Raw genomic sequence first — 26077 nt, forward strand, 5'->3', positions numbered from 1 at the left:
CCATGTTCTACAACACTGGTTTCAAGGAAGCCCGGATTTTCTTCATCCCTCACTCTGGGTTCAAAAGCCCCAGAAATCATCATCTAGCTCAGCACAGCACACCAACTACACTCCTGCCTCTAGAAAGCAGAGAGTGGAATGCTGGGCACATAACCATCAATCAGGAGGCCAAGGTGAGCAAAGAAAGTGGTACCAGCTGAGAATACAAATGAGGGGCTGCAAGGGCTACCACAGCCAGGTGGTACCCGTAAAAGACAGTAAGACCTACAGAAGAGTAATCCAGACAATGAAAATGGCCTTTGCCAGGTACCACCAGAAATGCAGACATGGGGTGGGGGGAAGGAAAGAGAAGCCTGTGTCTGATGTTAGAAGAAGCCTGTGTCTGGTGTTCATTCACATCAGATCAGAAAGAAGCTCACACGGGGCTTTCATCTTGGCTTGGAGGTAATAATGGAAGCCAAAGTCTAATATGCTTGAAAAGATTAATATACAGGTGGGGCAAAAGTAGGCTTACAAGTTATGAGTATGTGAAGAGTCTATTCTTGTATTATTAATTATTGTATTATTTTCCATATGAACAACTGTAAACCTACTTTTGCCCTGCTCCTCTAGTCACCACTAGGCCCTCAGCTCAATCACATCAATTAAGTTCTTGATTTCTAAATCTCTAAAATAAAGTAGAAGCAGCTGATATTTCAAAAGAAATTTAATGATACGAAAGCCTACAGATCCTACTATGTTTACCAAGTTGTTGTTGTTTTTAAAGAAAACTGTGAAATGCCAAAACAAAGAAAAGAACAAATCCATCTTTCTGGTTCAAATCTTTAACCTTCTTCCTCCTCCTCCTCCTCCTCCTCCCTCACTACTCCCACCTCCTCATTCTTCTGTTTCTCTCCTCCCAGTCCTATTCATGCAAACCCAAACACTAACAGCTCTTTTCTTCACAGAGCTCAGCCTGCTGGAAAGAAAGTTTGGGCACTATCCATGCAGGTAAGAAGTAATCGGATGACAAGGTGGGGAGAAAAAGAACAGCAGCAAGTCAGAGTCCCATTGGCTTCTGCCTGTCCTGACTGGCAAAAGCAGAAAGCAAAGCCTCAAACCAGTTCTCTGACAGGGCCCAACGCCTCTGCAGTACCCCTGTGTAATTACACACTTGAGTGACTGGACTCTGAAGAAAATTGAAGGCCTGAGCTCCGAACAGCTGCCATTTTCTCTCTCCATCACACCAGCGTGATTACTTGAGAAATGAACAGCCCCGGCTCAAAGCTACTCCAGAATTCTCAGAGGAAATATGGCTCCGTGTTCCAATAATGAGATTCTTAAGGCAAGCGTTACTTACAATCACTCCGCAAAAGGAGCGAGCCGAGCCCCTATATCTTACAAATTAGAATTTAAGAAACCCAGCAACAGTCTTGGACGATCATTACTCTTCTGCTGCTCCAAGGATTCTGGGTCTATTTTTAGTGCAGAAAACTGTTAAGTCCTTAAAAAGGTAATCATAATAAAATGAAAACTCACCATAATTAGCTTCCTAAAAAGGCAAATTCCACCTCGTTTTAGGGTCAAACCAACAGATTCTGCCACTCCCTCATCATTATCCTTTTCTGCCAGAAAGTCGTGACTTTATCCAAATGAGAATTAGCAATCTTTGAATTAAAATTTTTTTTTAAATCTAACTACTTGAAGATTTCTTCCCTTTTTTGATTGAGAAAAAAATATCAGTCAAGTTGCCATAGATAATATCACTTCTTTGTCAAAACCTGTCACTTGGAGAAACTGAAATATTACATAGTGCTGATATATTTTTTCCTTCCAAATGCATCTTCTCGTTTCGCCACCATCTAGCCATTCTAGGGCAGCAAAGGTAATGAACTCTCTTTTAAAAGTGGGTATTCTAAAAAATGTTGTATCTTCACAAGTTAACTAGCTAGGCAGATAAGTCTATGAGGGGCCTGTTGTTAACCAGAGAGCTGAGGTAGATAGTTTCCCTTCATTTGGAACTATGAAATAAACAAGAGTGGTGAAGATGTATAGTTTTTTCCCTCCAGGAAGTACTGATGAAGTTAAAAGTACCAAAAACGCCAATTATACAAAGGGACAAGAAAGGAAAACTCCAGAAGCCAAAGGTACTCTAATCCCCCCCAAAGACATACAAACAGTCCCAAAGAAGACACACATACAGTAGCAAGGCAACTGTTTCTGAGGTGGGGGACTCTAAGAATAATCCTATTGTCCTCTGATTCCTAGGATTAACTCAACCAGAAAAATCTAAGAGAGAGGACTTACAAATAATTTTTTAAAATCCTTAAGTCCAGCCTGAACTATAGTGACACAGTAGATAAAGTGTTGACCTGGAACACTGTGGTCACCAGTTTGAAGCCCTGGGCTTGCTGGGTCAAAGCACATACGAAAAGTAACTGAGTTGATGCTTCGTGCTCCTTGCCCCTTCTCTCTCTCTCTCTCTCTCTCTCTCTCTCTCTCTCCTCGTTCTAAAATCAATAAACAATATCTTTAAAAAAATAAAAAGTCCTTAAGTCCATAAAAATCAAATGTACATTAGTCCTATTACCATCTATTTGTCTCACCTCTCATTCCCACTCTCTACTAACTCTCCTATTACAAGAAGATGTAGAATAAATGAAAGTCTCTTTCTTTGGTGGGGTGGGGCAATACTGGGTCTCTAATGGTTGAATGTTGTTTTGGACATGAGAGCCGTTGCTATTATTCATGGAACAAACAAGAGTTATAACAAAAAAGTACACCAATTGGATAAGAATAAATTTTAAAGCTACAGTCATGAGAGACAACAGGAAGGAAGAAGCACAGGGTATCCCTACACAGAATCAAGAGATTTGAGTTCCTGTGCATGATTATATGCATAACGGCCAGAACATCATGAATGAAGCAGGCTCCTTAAGGTCAAGGACAAAGGCAGATGTGAGAAACTGTTTAATGCGTGACCCAAGCCCCACTCATCCCACAATTACAAAAGACAGGAGCTATTCTTCTGACCACAGCCATCAGAAGGAGAAATACATTTTCATATCATTAATTATCTTCACAGGCTCTGAAAAATTGTACTCACAATAAGCATTGTGACTAGAAGATTCTTCTTGGTGACTTGAGCGTGAGAGAAGATATAGTTCAGCACAGTGTTCATGTCACTTTTATTCTCTTCTCGAAGGGCGAACACACATTTGTCATAGTGACCTGCAAGCAGCAAAAGAACTGGTCCTCACCCATGTCTGAATGTTCCTGTTTGCATGCTATTTGGTTTTTTTGTTTGTTTGTTTTATTTTTCTGAAGTTGGAAACAGGGAGGCAGTCAGACAGACTCCCGCATGCACCCGACTGGGATCCACCCGGCATGCCCACCAGGGGGCGATGCTCTGCCCATCTAGGGTGTTGCTCTGCCGCAACCAGAGCCATTCTAGCACCTGAGGCAGAGGCCACAGAGCCATCCTCAGCGCCCGGGCCAACTTTGCTCCAATGGAGCCTTGGCTGTAGGAGAGGAAGAGAGAGACAGAGAGGAAGGAGAGGGGGAGGGGTGGAGAAGCAGATGGGCACTTCTCCTGTGTGCCCTGGCCGGGAATTTAACCTGGGAATCCTGCACGCCAGGCCGACGCTCTACCACTGAGCCAACCGGCCAGGGTCGCTATTTGTTTTTTAATTCACTGAGAAGCTGGGAGAATTTTCTTAGAGCCTGATCTGTGGTGGTGCCATGGATAAAGCACGGACCTGGAATGCTGAGGTCCCTGGTTCAAGGCCCTGGACTCGCCTGGTCAAGTCGCATGTGAGAAGCAACTATGAGTTGCTTTCCACTCCTCTCCCCCACCTTTCTCTCTCCTCTCTCTAAAAATAAATAAATAAATCTTTAAAAAAAATTCTCTTGGAGCAATTTGGACAGCATTAGCAGTGTGGTTTAGTAAAAGGAATACTGGACTAGGAACTAGGCAATCTGGTGTAAAACCTGGACTCAAAGCCTAGCTCTGTTGCTAATTTACTATTTGTTACTGGGCAAATCACTTTACCTCTCTGAGCCTCATTTTCATTAAAAAATAACTGAAAGGTGGAGGAGGGCGTATGGAGAGAATAAGGGGTTGGGGATAATTCCAACCCCACCCTTATTCCAAACTCTCTCATTTAACTTCCTGGATTGATTTCCTTAGAAGAGAGGTTTCTGCTGCCTAAAAAGAAATGTCAGTATCATTAAACCCAATGATCTTTAAAGCCTACTTCAACTTACGATTCTGGTTCCACGTTAACTCACTAAAAATGTTGCACCCTAACTGGAAGGAACAGTTTTAGCTAAAAATAAAACCACACAAACTTATCAACCATCCACAAGAAGGATGGTTGATACCTCTGAAATCAACGTTTTCCCTCTAAGCTGTCCATGAAACAGCTTAGAAATTCCTAGATACTCCAAATCCAAACTAAGGCACAGATCAAGGAGAACCTTGCATTAAGATCCAAAGGTCTGCAGGGAGAGCAGTTATGTTTTCACTGGCCTTTCGTAAGGCCACGAGGGCAGGTTAGTTCTGCCCAAGAAAGCTATGTTTTGCAACAGAAACATAAGCTTCAGATGTACTGTACTGATTTCTACCATGGGATGTAATAGCCACTTCTTTAGGAAACAGAATTAAATTAAATTTCGAGGTAAAGGAGAATTAGTGTTTGAGTAGTCTCAAGGGTCAGAATTTTATGAAATCACAAAAATATTAAATGATTATCACCTCAGCTCAGATTCCATGTTAAGTTACAAATTAAAACAGTGGTATTGAAACTGCATTATCATGGATTCCTAGAATATGGAGTACACTCAACCAGGGCAGCTCTGCTTTTATCTGTTTTAAATATCAAAGATTGAGATAAGCATTTTTTTTTCAAAATAAAACTAAATATATTTAAAAAACAGTGGACAATATCTAAAGAGCTATCAGTTTCATAAAAGATCCATTTAGAACAAAATGGAAGCTGTTTAAAATTGGATGTCCTATATAAATTCATATTTCTCCCAACCAAAGACATAGCTTTGAAGAGACAACAGAAATGTATCTTGGTAACAGGAATTACTAGGAGCAGGGTAAATAAAAAGAATATTTACCAGGGGAGAGGCAGCAGAATCACTAAGCAGTAAGAAAGCAATGGTACTTTTAAAAAACTTTTTGTTGTAAGATGTACATAGAGAATACATAAAATAAACATCCGTGTAACTGCCATCTATCAGAAGTAGCACATTTTGTAGCACCTTTGAAGGATCCTGTATGCTCCTCCTCAGAAATAACTACTAAGCTGAATTTTATGTTAATCATTATTTGGTTTTCCTTTACATTTATCACAAATGTATATACAGTTTCATTTTTCCTGTTTTCAACTTGACAACAATGGAATTATTGTGTATGAATCCTTCTGTAACTTGTTTCTTTCCCTTTGCATTACATTTTTGAGATTCATCCTTTTGTTCACATGTGTACCTTGGTTCGTCCATTTTCTTTTTTTTTTTAATTTTTTAAATTTATTTATTCATTTTAGAGAGGAGAGAGAGAGAGAGAGTGAGTGAGAAAGGAGGGAGGAGCAGGAAGCATCAACTCCCATATGTGCCTTGACCAGACAAGTGCAGGTTTCAAACCGGCGACCTCAGCATTTCCAGGTCGACGCTTTATCCACTGCGCCAGCACGGGTCAGGCGGTTCGTCCATTTTCATTGCTTCATAGCAATCCATTGTAGAAATACACTGTACTAGAATTTAATTATCTATTCTACTTGTGTATATTTAAATTGTTTTCTGTCTTCCTTACTATTATGAACAATGCTGCCACAAACAGTCCTATATATGTCCCCTCATAAACATATGTAAGAATTTCTCTAGAGCGTATTACCTAGGACAGGGGTCCCCAAACTTTTTACACAGGGGCCAGTTTACTGTCCCTCAGACCGTTGGAGGGCTGGACTATAAAAAAAACTATGAACAAATCCCTATGCACACTGCACATATCTTATTTTAAAAGTAAAAAAACCCAAAATGGGAACAAGTACAATATTTAAAATAAAGAACAAGTAAATTTAAATCAATAAACTGGCCTGACCTGTGGTGGCGCAGTGGATAAAGCGTAGACCTGGAAATGCTGAGGTCGCCGGTTCAAAACCCTGGGCTTTCCTGGTCAAGGTACATATGGAGTTGATGCTTCCTGCTCCTCCCTCCCCTTTTTTTCTCTCTCTCCTCTCTCAAAATTAATAAAATAAAAAAAATTAAATCAATAAACTGACCAGTATTTCAATGGGAATTATGCTCCTCTCACTGACCACCAATGAAAGAGGTGCCCCTTCCTCTTTCATTGGTGGTCATTGGAAGTGCGGCGGGGGCTGGATAAATGGCCTCAGTGGGCCACATGCGGCCCACGGGCCGTAGTTTGGGGACCCCTGACCTAGGAGTTAAATTCCAAGGTTGAAGAGTATATAAAAGTTCTAAAGAGGTTTGCACTTGGGAAATTTGCATCTCCACTTACAGAAACAGTGAAAGAGGATGATGTGGCTTTTTAATTCTTGCCAACCTCATTGTAGTTTTGGCTCACATTTCTCGAATTAATAATCAGATTAAGCATCTTTTTAGAAGTTTGTTTCCCCTTTTGTGAATTATCTCCTTATATCTTTTCAATCTTTTTGCTATTAAATTGTCTTTTATTTATTGATTCATAGCAGTTCTCTATAGATTCTAGACACTGATCTTTTATTAGGTATAAGTTTTGTAAATATCTTCTCCCACATTGTGCTTGTCTTTTTAGTCTTTTTATGGCATTTTTTCATGAATAAAAGTTCTTAGATGGGATCAAATTAATTAACCTTTGCCTTTTTGTGTGACAAAAACAGAGAGAGAGACAGAGAGAGGGACAGACAAGAACAGACAGACGAGAGAGAGATGAGAAGCATCAATTCTTCGTTGTGGCTCCTTTGTCTCCTTAGTTGTTCATTGATTGCTTTCTCATATGTGCCTTGACGGAGTGGGGGATTACAGCAGAGTGAGTGACCCTTTGCTCAAGCTAATGACCTTGGGCTCAAGCCAGTGATCATGGGGTCATGTCTATGATCCCACACTCAACCCAGTGATCCCGCGCTAAAGCTGGTGAGCCCATGCTCAAGCAGGCGACCTTGGGGGTCCTCTGAGTCCCAGTCCAATGCTCTATCCACTGTGCCACCACCTAGTCAGGCAACCTTTGCCTTTATAGTCTGTATCTGCTGTGTCTTGTATGGAAAGCCACCCTGAGGTCATAGGATATTCCTCTAAAAATTTAATAGTTTTGCCTCTTTAGTACATGTTTAAGTCATCTGGAATCATCTTTTGTGTATATATGGTATAAGGTAGGAATCCAATTTCTTCTTTTGGTTTTGCACATGAATGCTTGCTCTGTTATAAAGTAAGTTTTTATAGATGTGTGGATATATTTCTGAGCTATTATGTTCTATTGGTCTATTAATCTGTCCCTATACTAATATTATCATCTCTTCATCAATATTGCTTTATATTCAGTCTTGATATTTGTCTAGACAAAACTCTCCATCTTGTATTTTTCAGACACTTGGTTATTGCCAGACTTTTCTTTCATGAAAGTATTAGAATCAGCATGACAAATGTTATTGAAATATCCTAGTAATATTTTTATTACAGTGTTAATAAATCTACAAATGAATTCAGGGAGAATTAGTATTTTTCAAATGTATATTCTAATTTAAGACAATAATTATTTATCTATATTTTCTTTATTATTGTTAACTAGTAATAATTTTCTCCAGAAGACGGTTGTACATTTATTAGATTTATTCCTTAGTAGTTAATATTTTGGGTCACTATTGTAAACGGCATTATTTTTCTTTTTTTTTTCTAGGTGAGAAGAGAAGAAATAGTGAGGAAGACTCCTACATGTGCCCAGACCAGGATCTACCCAGTAACCCCATCTGGGGCCAATGCTTGATTACTGAGCTATTTTTAGCACCTAAGGGTAATGCATTCAGACCAACCAAACTATCCTCAGTGCCTGGGGCCATGCTCAAACCAATTAAGCCACTGGCTGCAGGAGAGGAAGGGGAAGAAATGGAAGAGAGGGAAGGGAGGAGAAGCAAATGATTGCTTTTCCTATGTGCCCTGACCAGGAATCAAACTCAGGATATCCATACACCAGGCCAATGGTCTATCCACTGAGACACCAGCCAGGGCCTAACTTCTTTTTCTAAACAAATGTTCTATAAAAAAAATACATTTGAATTTTTTTTTTTCTTTTGAGACAGAGAAAGTGAGAGAGAGAAGACAGGAAGAGAAAGTAAGAAGCATCAACTTCTTGTTAAAATCATTTTAGCTGTGCATTGACTGCTTCTTGTATGTACCTAAACCAGAGCCATGCCAGTGTCCCCTTGCTCAAGCCAGCTACTTCGGGTTTTTCATGCCAGCAACCTTTGGGCTCAAGCTGACGAGCTTTGGGGTCATGTAGATGATCCCTCACTCAAGCCAACCACCTATGCTGATGAGTCTGTGCTCAGAACCAGCAACCTTAGAGTTTCAAACGGGTAACCTCAGCATTCCAGGTTGACACTTTACCTACTTCACCATCACAGGCCAGATTACATTTGAATTTTGTATGTTGACTTTTATATGTAACAACCTTGCTAATCTTCAAATAATACTAATAATAAATATGTGGATTCCTTGAGGCTTTCCAGATAGGTAACATACCATACCGAATAGTAGCAAATATATTTCATTACCTCTTTCCAGTTCTCATACCTTTAATTCTTTTTCTTGTCTTATAACACTGGCTAGGACATCCAGTATGATGCTACATAGAAGTAGGGATAATAGGTATTCTTGTATTATTCCTAATCTTAAAGAGAATGCTTTTTACATTTTATCATTATGTATCCTATAGATTTCTGATGGGAAACCTTTAGATGATTAAAGAAGTTCCATTGTATTCTTCATTTGCTAAGAGTTCACGATTAGATATTAAATTTTGTTAAATACTTTCTTTTCCATATCTGGAAATGACCATATTTTTTCCTCTTTTAAAGTTATTATATAATAAATTACATTAACTAGTTTTTAAAATATTATCAAGTTTACATTAGTGGGATAAAGCCAATTTGGTTGTAATGTATTATTTTATACATTGAAAGATTCAGTGTACTAATATTTACTTGAGGATTTTTGCTGGTTATGAGCAGCAGAGCCATTCTTTAAAGGATGCAAAAGGGAGCCAAAAAGATTAAGGGAAATGTTAGGTAATATTTCAAATTATATGGTGTTTCACTGCCATCTTGTGGCATGAAGTACTATCAGCAGCATGTAGCATTAAAATCTTAGCCAGAGTGTTTACATTTAGAGACTTTATACATCATTTAGTGAAGATCTTCAGAGGAAGCCAGGGATACATTCCACCTAAATGATACACTGAAAAGTAGTGGAAAATCTGAGGCTCTTTCAGATGCCTATGGTCCAATCCATGGATTAGCTGCTGAAAGGCAAAGTTTTCAGATAGGGTTTCTCAGTTTCAGCCTCTATACATGGTCGGTCAAGAAGACATCAACAGGGAATGCTAATCTCTACTACAGAAATTATCTCAGCCCCTTCCAAGAAGCACATGGATTCACTGTGTTTTTTTGTTCTTTTTCTTTTTTTACAGGGACAGAGCGAGAGTCAGAGAGAGGGATAGATAGGGACAGACAGACAGGAACAGAGAGATGAGAAGCATCAATCATCAGTTTTACATTGCGACACCTTAGTTGTTCATCGATTGCTTTCTCATATGTGCCTTGACCGTGGGCCTTCAGCAGACCGAGTAACCCCTTGCTCGAGCCAGAGATCTTGGGTCCAAGCTTGTAAGCTTTTGCTCAAACCAGATGAGCCCGCGCTCAAGCTGGCGACCTCGGGGTCTCGAACCTGGGTCTTCTGCATCCCAGTCCAACACTCTATTCACTACGTCACCGCCTGGTCAGGCTGTTCTTTTTCTGACAGTAGTAGGGTATATAGGTTTCATTTTTAAGGGAGTGGTGAGAGAAGGATGAGTTAATGGCAGATGTTAGTGACAGGATGAGCTGGCCTCAGGGAAGACACTTACCATTCTGGAACTGTGTCTCTACTCGCAAGTACTGTCGCAGCAGATCCATCACCACTGCCTTCATGTGGCCTCGGATGCCACTTCGGTACCTAGGCAAATATAAAGAGCCTCTGCTGAAAAACCTGACAGGCTAACACTATTAAAGAAGAAACTACTAATAAACCTAGAGCCAGATTTACTTTCTAGATTTTCCACTGAACTGTCTTCCCCTGAATATATGGCAGAACAGGGGCCAGCCTAAAACTAACTAGATTAATTCACATCCCAAGCCTAAAAGAAATCTGACTATAGACAAGATTTCTTTTGTAAAGAAAAAGAAAAAAGATGAATAAAACAAAACCAAAAACCACTTGCTAGCCCTACCTAACAATACTCTAGTTTGGTTCCCACTGCTAAGTAGAAATGATTACCACACCTATGAAATGGCTAAGAGATATCTGAAAAACTTCTGAGTATTTTCCTTTAGTCCAAGAGTTGGTTCCATAAGCTAAGAAGAAATGTTACATTGGGCCCTGTGCCAGAATAAAAATTAGGTGTTGCATTAAAGTTTCAAGGGAAAAGAAAACAAAATTTCTGTGCCTTAATAATTGACAAAACGATGTAGAATACAAAGAAGTCATCACAAATATTGAGTGTACGGGATAGCTCACAATTCTAAGATATTAAAAACATATAAGATGTTTTCTAAGATGTAAGTGCTTTCTAACTTATCTAAGTCAAACCTGAAGTAAATCTCTTTGTGATTATTTAGAAGAAAGGAAGGTGTGAGGATGGACAGGGCTGAGTATCTGGAGTTACATGTAACTACCTCTGTACAAGTTGGACAATGCTTTGAGTATTCATGAAGAAGACTTCCCGTTCAGATTTTCGGTTCAGTGTAGCTGCATGGCTATCTAGGATGTTGGCAATCTAAAGCATAAGAAAGAGAAAAAAATAAAGCACAATCCAACAGAGGGACCCAAAGCATTAACCTATACAACATCACCACTAGGAATCTTCTTAATTATAACATGATAGTTTCTATCTTTCATATGTTGGAAATAGGCCCTGGCCGGTTGGCTCAGTAGTAGAGCATCAGCCTGGTGTGTAAATGTCCCAGTTTCGATTCCTAGTCAGGGCACACAAGAGAAGCGACTATCTGCTTCTCCATCCCTTCCTCTCCCCTTTCTCTCTCTCTTTCTCTATCTCTCCCCTTCCCGCAGCCATGGCTCCACTGGTTCCAGTGCATCGGCCCCAGGCACTGAGGATGGCTTCGTGGAGCCTCTGCCTCAGGTGCTAAAACCTGCTCAGTTGCAAGCATGGCCCCAGATGGGGGCTGCCTGGTGGATCCCTGTCAGGGCACATGTAGGAGACTGTTTCTCTAGCTCCCCTCCTCTCACTCGGAAAAGAAAAAAAAAAGTTGTATGTTGGAAACAGCTGAGAGTTACTGGGCACAGTTTAGTAGCTTGTGTTAAATAAACAAGCAGCTTTTATTTCTTTTCACCCTTTCCCAGATGAGCTAATGAGTGCATCACAAAAACTACCAGAGGCTATGACAAGTAAGGTATGACAAATGTCAAGTCCCCATTTGCCTAGCTTTATTCCCTACATGTAAATTTGCTTTATAGGCAAAGGATAAGCATTCTACTGAGGTGGAAAAATAAGCCTTTGATAATAAAACTGTCAATATCCTTCTACTTTAAATTCATAAAAATATCTCTCATCTAGTCCCAGAACCAAATCTTAATGGAGTACATGACTAATATGCTTTTCGTATAACTGCAGATACTTTACATGTCACATATAGTACTTTACTTGCTGGGCTTGTATTCTGAGGCAGTTTTTTGAGGGGCACAATGCTTAAAACTATAACAGCACAACATCCAGATAGCAAAGTGTAGACAGCCACTGAATCTGAATGCGTCCAGCCTACATGCAGCTGAGGGCAGAGGAAGGGCCCTGGTTGGCCTTGAGTGACCTGGCAGGGCGAGGTCACTAAAACAACTTGAAGGCTGTTCATGGTATTGATGCCAAAAGCAGGGCAGCCACAGGCTCAGGATGTCCTGATATGCTTGTAGGATAGAGCGTTACACAGTTATCACCTCCACCCCCCAGCACAATACCCTCTTGTTTAAGCATGTATAATAAAACAGGTTTTCCAGGCTCGGGGTCACTGTGCTTCCATCAGAGCACAATGTCCCACCTGGCCCAATCTCTATGTCTTTGTGTTTTCTTTAATCCTCCATCGCCCCACTCAGGTCTTCACTTCCGCGCACTGCATAGCAGTAAAGAGGAGCCAAACAGGACAGAATCCCACAATATGAACTCCAGAATTGATAGCCATTAGAAGATGATAGTGTTACTTTATATATACCTGCTGGCTGGGAAACTGACAGAGGACTGATGTGATGTTGCTAGCATACTGAGCCATTTCTTTCTTGATAGACTTCTCCACATTGGGAGGGATGCGGCCAGAGACACTAGTCATGATATCTTGCAATTCTAGCAGAGGTAAGGAGGGATCTCTGAGGGTCTTCATCAACCGCTCTACCCAGTCTTTTACCTAAGAAGGAGGAAATAATAAAATAGGATCTAGACACAATTAACACAATAAATAAAGTGGTATATCTGAATTCACTATCATATAATACTCTGAAATTGCAATAAAATCATCTAATACTGCTCTTATTCTCTGGTTTAATGCCTGATTCAATGTGAAATCAATGACAGATCAGAAACAAGAATTTAAAGACTTCAAATCCCACAATTAAAGGGGAAAGAAGTCCATCTAAAACAAATCCTTCTGCGACTTTTAAACAATCTTGGAGAACAGGTACCTCACCTTATTTGTATATCCCTTCCCCAAGAGAGGTGATTCATACCCTGCTGCTGAAGAAAGGATCTGGAAGGCAGTATCCATTCATCACGTTGACCAGATTATCCAGGACATAGTGGAACACTCGATGGAGCTTCTCGCCTCTGAGTGCTGTGCTCTGGATCTGTGGCAGACTACCGGTGTGAAGCTCAGCCTGTCAACCCCAATGAGAAATCAAGTCATCTACTATCATCTATGCAAAACACAAAACACCATTGCGACTTAGACTCATCACTGAAATATCAAGACATCCCTTCAGAGCTATAAGGAAAGAAGTCAATGGGAAAAGCATCATTAAAAAAAAAATCATAATCTTATTATCATAGCAATGCCTGCAAACTCTAGTTTCATAGCACCATAGGCATAAATCTGTAAGATTGGGGGGAAAAGCTTAAGAAAAACTGGCAAACGAAGCACTGAAATCATCTGACCCTCCAAATTACCCCTATCATGTAATTAGCCCTTGGAAAGCAATATTAAAAATAACTTCCTACTTACCTGCTGGACCTTGCTGGGATTATCCAACTGCATTTTGGCTATTACACAGCCAGGGTCAAGAGCTGCTCCAGGCCGCTTGACATAATGAATACAGCCAGACTCTGTGGCTGTTAAGGTCATTACCATCTTCATCACCTATAATAAGAAAAAAAATAAAAGTAGAATTTTACCTAACTCTTTACATAGATGGGTGATTTAAAGAGGTCAGTTTTCGCCTGACCAGGCAGTGGCGCAGTGGATAGAGCATCGGATTGGGATGCTGAGGACCCAGGTTTGAAACCCCGAGGTTGCCAGCTTGAGCGCGGGCTCATCTGGCTTGAGCAAAAAGCTCACCAGCTTGGACCCAAGGTCTCTGGCTCGAGCAAGGAGTTACTTGGTCTGCTGAAGGCTTGCAATCAAGGCACATATGAGAAGGCAATCAATGAACAACTAAGGTGTCGCAAGGAAAAACTAATGATTGATGCTTCTCGTCTGTCTCCATTCCTGTCTGTCTGTCCCTATCTATCCCTCTCTCTAACTTTCAATCTCTGTCCCTGAAAAAAATAAATAAAGAGGTCAGTTTTTCCTCAACATCTAAATTGGATTATACCTTATTAAATCCAGAAAAATGGGAATCTATCAAAATCTCCAAAAGACTATCAAGGAAGGCAATTAGAAAATTTCTCAGGACCTAGCTTTCAGGATTAATGATAGCTACTAACATTTCCTGTTTTTAATATTTAAGTCCATTTTGCCATAGTTTGTGTTTTTACTTGTTTTGTACTTAGAAGTGATGAACAATTAATCTCTTCATACCGGCATATTCAGGTTAAAACTTAATAGTCATTCTTTACTCTTCTTTCTCTCTTATCTACCAGTTCTAAAGCCCAGCCAAACACATCTTCTAAACCAGGGGTCCCCAAACTACGGCCCGCAGGCCGCATGCGGCCGCCTGAGGCCATTTATCCGGCCCCCTCCGCACTTTCCCAAGGGGCACCTCTTTCATTGGTGGTCAGTGAGAGGAGCATAGTTCCCATTGAAATACTGGTCAGTTTGTTGATTCAAATTTACTTGTTCCTTATTTTAAATATTGTATTTGTTCCCGTTTTGTTTTTTTACTTTAAAATAAGATATGTGCAGTGTGCATAGGGATTTGTTCATAGATTATTTTATAGTCCAGCCCTCCAATGGTCTAAGGGACAGTGAACTGGCCCCCTGTGTAAAAAGTTTGGGGACCCCTGTTCTAAACCTCTCTTGAAAATCTTCTCTTGTCAGCTGCTTGGTTTAGGCCCTCATCATTTCTGGCCTAGAATACTCAAACACCTCCCAACAGATTTTCATACCGACCACAACTCCAACAAGGACACTAGAAGCAATCATTCCAGAGCCCAAGTCTTGTCATATTACTTTTCTATGTAAAATCCTTCCTTGATAATCTAAACCTCTCAATGTTTTACAAGGTCCTTCATGATCTCAAATTCTGTTTACTTATTTAGCATCTCTGCTGCTCATTTCCCATTAAACCTTAGTCATTCTCAAGCAATACTAATATGTGCTTGCAGTTCCCTAAATATACCAGTCTTGCTTTTGTGTCTTTGTACATGGATATTCCTTCACCTCTAAACATTCTTCCCTGTACTTTGTCACTTGGTCCATTATTATCTACCTTTCAAAACTAAGAAAGATCAACTCCCCTCTCTCAGAAAGTCTCTCCTTGCTAGCCACCACATCCACCAGCCACACATTGCTCTGGGTTACATGGCCCATTGTGCTTGGCTCTATCTGAATTCATATTTCATTACTTGTCTGTGCTAAGCCCTCCCCCCCCCACCTAGCATATTTTTCCTGTATAATCAGCACTTAGCACAATAATTAACACTCAATAAGTGCTATTGCCTAGTACCTATTTTTAGAGCTAGAGATTCCTCATCTGTCAAAGAAAAACTATGAGCTTTGTATTTGTAGTTAAAATCTTAACGTTCCTAACCCCAATTACACTAACTGATGCTCTTTCCTGTCTATTTTCTATTTACTTTTGGTTACTCTTCAGTCCTGGTGCATCCCAGCCAATCCTGCTCTACCTTCCCTCCCATGACCCAAAAGCCCAATCAATCACCACCATGACCTCAATCTCAGCATAGCACTGGCCAGAAAACACATGGCCTCCATCCTCCACAATGTACTGGATTAACTTCCCAGCAGAAGGTGAGCGCAACACTGAAGGGTCATTCTCCTTCTCAAACACACAGGTTTTATTGCCAATCGTGATGCGGTATCTAGGAGACAAGTGGGAGTCGGTAAGCCAATAAAGCACCTCAGGTTGTAACAGAGAATGGTAGAATAGTGTCAATCTTAAAAAAAAAAAAGAAAAAAACTTTATTCTATACAAACACATGCACACAGGACATTCATCTCATCTTTCCTTATAATACCAAATAACCAAAATTTCCTCAATAAGGGTCAGATTAATTCAGTTACCATACATTCGTATAATGGAATATTATACAACCATTAAATGCAGGCACTTCTATTTTAAAAATCCCTGCAAGATGATGATGATGTAATAGCTAACTAACATTTCTTTAACCCTTACTATGCCCCAGGCAAAGTTCTAAGCACTTTATATATTTCAATTCATTTAACCATTACAACAATACTGATTTGTGTTGAAGAATCTACAATATATGTTAAGGAAAAAATAAGGTGCTAAATACCATCTAAAGATTCACTTTATTATCAAGATCCCACCATTTTGCTGTAAATGGTCTGATGTCATCATTTCTTATGTAACAATATACGAAGTGAAATAAGTAAATCAGAAAAAACCAGGAACTGCATTATTCCATATGTAAGTGGGACATAAAAGTGAAACTATGAGACATTGATAAGAGTGTGGTGGTTACGGGGGGAGGGGGGAGAGGGAGAGGGAAAGGGGGAAGGGGGAGGGGCACAAAGAAAACTAGATAGAAGGTGACAGAGGACAATCTGACTTTGGGTGATGGGTATGCAACATGAGTGAACGACAAGATAACCTGGACTTATTATCTTTGAATATATGTATCCTGATTTATTGATGTCGCCCCATTAAAAAAATAAAATTATTTTTAAAAAAAAGATTCACTTTATTTATGAATGCATTTAAAAGAAAAACACAGTATGTACATATATATAACTTGTAGATGCACACATAATTCCAATATATAAGAAACTGTAAATAGTGGTTATGTATAAAGAGGAGAACTTAGTTTTCATGTCTACTCACATTGGAGTGACAGAGAGACAATGTTTTTCATTGTAAACACTTGTTGTACTCTTGAAAATTTTATTAAGTGCATGTACTATTTTTTTTTTAATTTAAAGAGTTAGTGACTACTGGGAGGAAAGGATGATATAATGACCAACAGATGGACCTCAAACAGCCACTCACCTATCCACTTCTTCCTTCATGTATGTGGTGTAACTGCTGCCATCATAGGACAGGAGCAGTCCTCCGTCACTCAGCCGGTGTACATCTACTTCCACACATGAACCATTCATGATCACCACATAGGAGTTAGGGGACTGTCGAGTCACCTAGGAAATGAAAACCAGAGGGACAAGTCAGTATCCCTTCCAGGTGGAGTCCCAGATAAAATTCAGTATCTCAAAGATATAGGTAAAAAATATCTGTCAGAGAGAAAGGAAATCCACGGTATTAGTGCTCAGAGCATAATGGCTGGGGCCATGGCTCAGCCCTGCTACAAGCAAAAGGGTGACCTTAGATGCTTCCCTGGTCTGGCTGTTTTGTCTCCTTTATCTCTAGGCTCTATATGTGAAGTTGAGGAACTACTAACACATTTTCAGAAAACCATCAAATAATGACTGTAATTTCACTAACAGCCAGCCCTGCAGCAAACCAAACTACTCCCCATCTCTTAACCTATAGGAAACAAGCTAACAAAAAGAGAGTGTGGTCTCCAGGGGATTCAGCATACCTTAAGTACATACTTGACTCCCTCATAGATAAGTTCAACATCTACAGTGTTCAGAAGTGTATGAGCAGGAAGGACTTGACCCCTGAAAGAATAACAATGTGAGATACACTTACTTCCAAAAAGTTCTAAAAGTTTATATGGGAATCTCAAAGGTTACTGACAATAGCATTTCCTGGAATATCAAGATTGGAAAAAACATTAAAACCCATTAATAAGGAACTGATACATAAATTATGAAAAAGCCACAAAGTGGAATATTATGCAGCATTATAAAAAGAAAGATGAAGCCTTTTATACACTAATATGAAATACTCTAATGAAAAAAGCAAATGAAATTGTATAGAACAGTTTCAGAGTATGCTATCATTTGTGTTTTAAAAAATAGGGTATGGGAGAAACAACTATTACATGCACATGTTTATATAAATTTACAATATCTGAGGGTTACAAAAGAAACTGGTAATATAGGTTGACTACGGGAAGGAAACTGGGTAGCCAGGAAATAAAAGTAAGAAGGGAACCTTTTTTTACTATATCCCTTTTGTGCTTTTTAAATTTAGAAACATGTAACTATATTACCTATACTTAAAAATAAATAAAAGTAAAACTTAAGAAAAGAAAAAAGCCCCAGCATAACCAACCCTAATCTACACCTACAAACTGGGGTTTTATTTGGCACCTTAAAAATAAACAGTACTGCATGGCTGGGTGGATGGGAAATGGAAGGACATTGCCAAGCAAAAACATTATCAGGAAAGACTTTTGATAATAATAAAGAGAGGGAGTGATAGAGTAAGTGAGGCAAGTTGTTAATAATTGATAAATCTAGGCTTAGAATAAATAGAAGTTATTTGGACTCTTCTTTTTTTTTTAAATTTATTTATTTATTTATTATTTCATTCATTCATTCATTTTAGAGAGGAGAGAGAGAGGGAGAGAGAGAGACAGGGGGGAGGAGCTGGAAGCATCAACTCCCATATGTGCCTTGACCAGGCAAGCCCAGGGTTTTGAACCGGCAACCTCAGCATTTCCAGGTCGACGCTTTATCCACTGCACCACCACAGGTCAGGCCTGGACTCTTCTTTAAGTCTCAAATTATTTCAAAATACAAGTTTTAAGAATAAATAAAAAATGCCTGACCAATGGTGGCACAGTGGATAGAGCATCAACCTGGGACACTAAGGTCCCAGGTTTGAAACCCCAAGGTCACCGGACTGAGCACAGGCTTATTCAGCTTGAGTGCAGGCTCACCAGCTTGAGCATGGAGAAGCCAGCTTGACCATGGTATCATCAACAAGATCCCAAGGTAGCTGGCTTGAGCCTAGGATCACTAGCTTAGGCAAGGAATCATTGGCTTGACTTAAGACCCCCACCCCACCCCATCATGGCACATATGAGAAGCAATCAATGAACAACTAAAGTGATGCAACTACGAGTTGATGCTTCTCATCTCTTTGTTCCCCCTATCCTTCTGTCTGCCCTCTCTCTCACTAAAAAAAGAAAAGAAAAGAAAATTAATAAATAAAAATAACATTAAAAAGGCAGGGAAGCTTATAGAAGAGATTACACACAACACATTTGTACACTAGTAGGAAAACCATAACTAGGTAGAGATTGCATATTTGAGAAATTGAAATTAATAATTCAAAATTAATTTTAAATTAAATTAATTTAATTAATAATTAAATTTCAGTATTAATAATTGCTGAAATTAGCAAAAGCGGCCAAGATATACAGGGAGTTAGAAGTCATATTGAGGGATTTTGATTTGCTACAGAGGGGTAATGTGAGCTGCTGAAGCTTTTAATGCATCAGAGTAACAAAGTAAAAGACACTTATCATAAGACTTGAATAACTATGCAATCTCAGCTTAACTTAAAAAAATTTTTCTTTTCTCCCTTTCTGACACCTCAAAAGGGAGCTGATATAAGTCCACAACACAGAAGGAAACAAATGCCTGTGATTCAAGTTCTCTGCAACGATTAACCCCTTGAGTCATTCTTCTGGGGACTCCCAGGCAGAGCTTAGGCTCCAGAATCAGTGTCAGAAATTAGTTTAGTTTCATGCAGTTGGACCTTCTATTTGAAAGACTCATGAGGTTGTCCCGAATATCAGCCTCAATTATTATTGTTTATTATTATTATTATTATTATTATTATTATTAAATGAGAGGCAGGGAGGTGGAAACAGAGACAGATTCTCACATACACCCTGACTGGGATCCACCTGGCAAGCCCCTACTAGGCCCCCATCTAGGGCTATTGCTCTGTTGCTTGGCAACCAAACAATTTTAGCACCTGAGGCAAGGCCATGGAGCCATCCTCCTCGCCCAGGGCCAAGTTGTTCAAACTGTTCAAGCTATGGCTGCGAGAGGAGAAGAGAGAGAAAAGAGGAGGGGTGGAAAAGTAGATAATGGCTTCTCCTGTGTGCTTGACCAGGACTTGAACCTGGAACTTCCACATGCTGGGTCAACACTCTATCGCTGAGCCAACTGGCCAGGGAATCATAATTATTAATTCCTAAAAGGTACTGCAGGTAAAGAGGAAATATTCAGGGTTTGATGCTAAAGAGAAACACCAGATTTTCATCACTGGGGTTTGGAGAGATTTGATACTTGTACTGGACAGAATGTTTACTTCAGTACAATTCTAGTTTTTAAAAAGCAACACATTCTAACTGCAGTACAAGCTAATTTCTAGAATCTGCACAAGAGTTCCATAATAATCTGTCATAAACTTTTACATCCCTTTTCTCCCTTGTCCCCATGGTCAGTGAATAACAGGTAGCACTCACAAGCTGCCAGAAACAGGAAAAATAATGGGTTTTTTGAACTTCAGTCCTGTACTGAACATTGGTTAACTTGCACAGCCTGCAAGAAATAAAACCCACCTTTCTAAGGAGTGAAGGAAGTTAGAGATGCTATTCCGCAGGCTCACATCAGCCACATGGAGAGCCCCACACACAACTCCCAACATGGTGTCAGGTCGCTCTGCCTAAAAGGAAGAAAAATAGGGCAGATAGAACGCACGGCCACTTGGCACCCATAACTCCTCAATTTAAATCAGCCTCCAATTTGCTGTGAAGACACAGCTAGCATTGAGAATCTCCATCCTGATTTCCCAAATGATTTTTGAGATAAACACACATTTACTTTAGAATCTGAATAGAGATGAAAAACAAGTCTCTCTGCATTCTCCCTAAGATTGCCACTGAACCAATCAAAGAGCAGCTCAAGAAACAAGCTTTTGTCAGAAATAACTCAGAAAGGCACAGAGCTTTGGCTACTGATAATCTTGAAGAAAAATGGTATATAAACAAAATTCAATTACATAATTTTGAATCTAATGATTTTAACAAAATATTAGGTAAGTTAGAATAACCCAGCAATTCAGAAACAAGGGGTAACTCTTGATTTATATGAGCCCCCTCATCAGCATCTGTTAAAGAGATGTAAAAGTTGGTAACTCTAAGCCAGATGTAAAATCAAATGAGGAAAGAGAAAGGATCTCAATCCTTGTATGCCTCTCTGCAAATACACCCCAGAAAGTAATACTAGAGCACATAAAGTGACTGTGTAACACAGGCACAAGAACTCAAACAGTGCTAAATTACACTGACTCCTAGATTTTTTCCAAGTAGATCAAGAACCATTTACATTAGAATCAGACAAATTTTATCTAGTGACATAGACTGATCACACCACAAGCCTACAAAAACCTAATCCAAGAAGCTATTTGTGCAAATGGAGAAATACACACCTGTACTTTTTCTGCTATCAGTCTGTCCAGCCAGCCAGTGTCAATTCTATTCAACTGAAAGCTTTCAGTCTCCAACAATTTGATCAGGTATTCAACTGTAGTTCGAAAGTCACCCCGAATAGATAGCTCCTTCAAAGCCACCACCATGTTTCTGGGAGAACAGAGGCAGATCTGTTTCAGCAACAAACGTTTTAGTGTTTTTCAATCATTTTAAAGAATTGTTTCATTCCTTTGGAGTCTTAGGAGGGAGGGGTAAGGGACAGACAGTTCCAAGAATAAATGAGGGTGCAAATATAAGAGTGCTCATTCACATGCATTCCAGATGGGATAATATGCAAGAGGGCAGTAAACTTTTAAATTCTGGCTGATCTTACCATAAGTGCATCAGCAAATCACATGCATTTCATTATATGGAGCACAGAATAAATTATATGCAAACCACCCTCAGCTTTTACAATACTTACTAGGTTTCCAACATTTCATTCATTTATTGATGGCTAACTGGAACTAGAGCATAATTCTCCTCTCTTTACACCTTATTTATTTTATTAAGACATAATTTACATATAATAAAATATACTTTTTTTTACATATACTGTTTAATGAATTCTGACACATGCTCATACCTTAATTTAAAGGTTTCCGTACAATGAGGCAACTGGCTGCGTACAGTCAGGTGTCAGCCTGACATTTCATGTAAGTGTGTGGTTTTTTTAAGCTGCATTTTAGATGTCTGTGAAATGTCTGCTTACTTTTATTTCTTCCCAATTAAGTGTCAAACGATTTAATCTCAACAGAATTTCAAACAGTATGGGTTTTTTTCTGTACACTTCTGCCTAGTATGTCCAATACAGAACAGGTCCTTAGTTCAACAACCACTGATTGTGCACCTCACAGACTCAAGACACACACTAGGCTCATAAGAGAGAAAGAATAAAGACACAATAATCACTTTCAAAATATATGTCAGGATATCATAAGTGGGAGTAGAGAGATATAAGCAAAGTGCTATAGAGGTTCCAAGAAGGGAGACAATCCACCTCCCTGTGATTTCCTGAAGAGGGTGGAGTCTGATGTGGAATAAAAGTATAGGTGAGAATATGACTTTGTTAGGAATATTATTCCAGGTGGTCCAGGCATTCCCTCAGCCTAAAACATTATTAAGTTTCCCACCTCCACCATCTCTTGGCCTGGCTTACTCCTATATATATACTTTTCAGATATCAGTCTAGATGCCACTTTCTTCTGGGAAACCTTCCGTGACCCTCTCTAGACTGAGTAAGCTGACTCAAACTATATGCTCCTGTAACATCCTTATGTAACTGCACTATTATATAATAAATAGCTTCTTGCTATACTGTATTTGTTTATTTGCCTCTCTTCCTCTGGATTCCAAAGTTCCATGAGGGCAGATAAACTAATTTTGGTCCTGTTGTATTACCATAATCAGTAGATATTTAGCAAATATTTTTTTGAATGGCATGAATGAATAAATGGGAATATGAGTTTCATTTAAGGAATGTTATGATTGAAGCAGAGGTATAAGGACTGGAACTAGTGGTAAATCTACTTATGTAACAAACATTTACTGAACACTTATTATATTCAGGGGATATAGCAGCAACAAAACAGACATGAGCCTGTTTTCATGGTGTTTAGATTATGATCTATGGGAAATCATGCTGGAAATATAAGTTGGGACTATTCTAGAGAACAAGAATATTATGAATGTTATGAATAAGAAAAATAATATAAATAAGAAAAATATAAATATTAAGAACATTATGAAGAAAGAACAAATTCTGAGCTGAGGAATGAACTTTTAGCATGAAGTCAAGAAGCAAGCTTACTGTAAAGACTATATTTTTAATATGCTAAAAGTTAACCTAGTTAGAGAAATGTACAGAGCAGGTCAGGAAGTAAAGAGCAAGGCTTCTGGACCAGGTCATAGGACATGCCCTGTAGAAAATACTCAGTGGTCTGCCTAAGCAGGATTGGAAACCTAAATACCAACAGAGGCTGCTCTGAGATGTAAATGAGTGAGGCCGACTGGGTGGGGTCTGTGTGCACTAGAGAGTTCATGTTTCCTCTAAAAGAAGCAGCCACACAAAGCTTTAGTTAACTTTTGCCAAATAGAATATAAAACCATTGTTGTCATTATCATTCCACTTCTAAAGGGAAGGCAGAAATCCATGTATTTATTTTAATCTCCCAATGTTTAAATATAGACAGTTCTTGAACATTAACGCTCTGTATGCCAATCAAACACATTTTTGGCTATGATTAGTTGGAAGGCCACCCTTTTACAAACTCTAGTATAAAACTTCTTCATTTTGGCAAAGCGATATATCAGTGCTTAAAAAATAAATAAAAGCAATTTTATAATAGTCAGCATTGCTTTAATTTGGAAAAATTCTACTTATAGTTTTGAATAGATAGGAAGAATTTTAGAGGACAAATAGAGAAAAGTTGAGACTTTCCTAATTCCATAAACACTATCAGAAACCAACATTATTAATAAACACTTATAGATTATGTGTCTATGTATACACTCCAAAGGTCAAAGGAATTGGTATTAAATGCTTGATATAAAGACACAGACAACTAAAAAATAAAATTAGTTCAATTTTGGATAAATATTCTAAAATATATAAACTGTCAAAATTACCTCCTAGAGGCCTAGTTTTAAGAAAGCAAAACTATTAATTTAATGTTTATGTTTAACATACTATTAACTAATAACACTTATAATAAACCAGTTATATTTGGATAAGCTGTGTGTATACTTTATAGCAAATTTCTCTTACATAAGCAATAGGGACAGTTCCCTTATGCCCTTTGCATATAACAAGCAGTTTAATTTTATTATAGTGAATGACTGACTATAGGACATTTACAACTATACCTTTATTCTGATGATTAGTAACAGGTCTTTTCAATGATTTATATTAAACCAAACTCTTAGTCAAGAATATACCTACCACCAGCAACATGGGAAAATGATATCTTTAAAGCAATTTTATAAGTTTATCAAAAATATTTTGTGGGCCTGACCAGGAGGTTGCACAGTGGACAGAGCATCAGACTGGCACACAGAGGACCCAGGTTTGAAACACTGAGGTCACTGGCTTGAAGCCCAAGGCCTCTGACTTGAGCAAGGGGTCATTCACTCTGCTGTAGCACCCCCCCACAGTCCAAGCACATATGAAAAAGCAATCAGTGAATAACTAAGGTGCTGCAACAAAGAATTGATGCTTCTCATCTCTCTCCCTTCCTCTTTTCTTCTTTGTCTTTATCTGTCCCTCTTTCTCTCGAAAAAAAAAAAAACAACGAAAAAATAATGGGAAATGGTATCTTTAAAACAATCAACTTTATAAATGTATCAAAAACACCTGAAAGCAAAACTACTTGAAAAGCCTCTAACAACAAACAGAAAAACACCTGCCAAACCCTGCTTGCTTCAACAAAACATAAATGCAAGTATAACTGAAGATAGATGTCTTCAAAAAGGTTGTCTATATTAGTACTTCTGTAGCAGATAAATGATTTCCTGCCCATGCCCACACCTTCACTGAAGATAAGCACAGGTTTATTTTTTTAAGTGCAAGGAAATACTTTTATACTCACGAAATTGCTTCTTCTCTGTTTTCTCCCCAGGAAAAGCAGTGACCGAACTGAGAATCAGCAAATTCATGAAGTCCTCCTGCTGCAGCAACACTGAAATAACCCCAGACGTTCTTATTGCTGCGAAAATTCAGTTCCTGGACTGTTCCTGAGCTGGGCTTAAAACCCTGTTAGAGAATGAAGACTATGAGAGACCATGTTATATTTCCAGGGAAGAGGGCATTTATATATTTATTGTTTTGGCTCTGTGTTAATCGGACATAAAAGCAGAGATGACGCCTGACCAGGCGGTGGCTCAGTAGATAGAGCGTCGGATTAGGATGCGGAGGACCCAGGTTCGAGACCCCGAGGTTGCCGGCTTGAGTGTGGGCTCATCTGGTTTGAGCTAAAGCTCACCAGCTTGGACCCAGGGTCTCTGGCTGGAGCAAGGGGTTACTCGGTCTGCTGAAGGCCCACAGTCAAGGCACATATGAGGGGGCAATCAATGAACAACTAAGGTGTCGCAATGAAAAACTAATGATTGATGCTTCTCATCTCTTCGTTCCTGTCTGTCTGTCCCTGTCTATCCCTCTCTCTGACTCTCTCTCTGTCTCTGTAAAAAATTAAAAAACAAACAAAAAAAAACATATGTACCACTAGGTTGCAATAAAGGCTGATAAAATGTAAAAAAAAAAAAAAAAAAAAAAGCAGAGATGACACCAAAAATCATAAAGGCTTGAGAGCCAACGTCCGGTGCTACTGAGGACTCCATAGTGACTAAAGTAAGATGAAATGACCCAAGGAGCAGTGATCGCTTCCTTGTCTGCTCTGATGAAATCTCTGTAAATTTCCCTCTTCAGAGGAAGTCCCAAAATATTTCAGAAATATAGCCCTCAGATACCACCTTAATATTAAAGTTAACAGGAGAAAAAAATGTACACATTTTACGTGCTGGGTTACCTCATCTGGATTTTCACTAGTGATCCGAGCAGCAATAACGTGTCCCCTTGGGCTAGGGACATGAGCAGAATTTTCAAAATCAATGGGAGCATCACCCCAGGGAGATACAGCATACATCATACGAATGTCCTTGATTCTGTATAGAGGGATCCCCATGGCGATCTGAAAGGTAATAAAACACACATCACTCATTTCTCAGTTAAATGTGGAGACTATAGATTGCTTGCCAGACTTTTCATTTTAGTAGCCACTACCTAGAATATTCTATTTTTATAACCTGTATTCTACAATCATCAAGGAAACTTTAAGCTACTTCAAACAAAATGTGTCACTACAGAAGTTGCTG

At 39.1% G+C, this 26077-nt stretch overlaps 1 protein-coding gene across 1 annotated transcript in view; it reads right to left on the reverse strand.

Moving 5' to 3' along the window:
• ACACA (acetyl-CoA carboxylase alpha) overlaps window positions 1–26077 on the reverse strand; it is a 273603-nt gene that overhangs the window by 155923 nt on the left and 91603 nt on the right. The window contains exons 13-25 of the mRNA XM_066262811.1: window positions 25732–25893; window positions 24796–24959; window positions 21169–21319; window positions 20300–20403; window positions 17411–17492; window positions 16864–17009; window positions 15562–15712; window positions 13458–13592; window positions 12967–13113; window positions 12459–12647; window positions 10914–11014; window positions 10106–10194; window positions 3086–3210 (exon numbers count right to left, since the gene is read on the reverse strand). Of these exons, the coding sequence (XP_066118908.1) occupies window positions 3086–3210; window positions 10106–10194; window positions 10914–11014; window positions 12459–12647; window positions 12967–13113; window positions 13458–13592; window positions 15562–15712; window positions 16864–17009; window positions 17411–17492; window positions 20300–20403; window positions 21169–21319; window positions 24796–24959; window positions 25732–25893 (1746 nt within the window). The remainder of the gene's footprint in view (window positions 1–3085; window positions 3211–10105; window positions 10195–10913; window positions 11015–12458; window positions 12648–12966; window positions 13114–13457; window positions 13593–15561; window positions 15713–16863; window positions 17010–17410; window positions 17493–20299; window positions 20404–21168; window positions 21320–24795; window positions 24960–25731; window positions 25894–26077) is intronic.

This window comes from Saccopteryx bilineata, chromosome 2 (assembly GCF_036850765.1).
Source record: "Saccopteryx bilineata isolate mSacBil1 chromosome 2, mSacBil1_pri_phased_curated, whole genome shotgun sequence".
Taxonomy (NCBI): Eukaryota; Metazoa; Chordata; class Mammalia; order Chiroptera; family Emballonuridae; genus Saccopteryx; species Saccopteryx bilineata.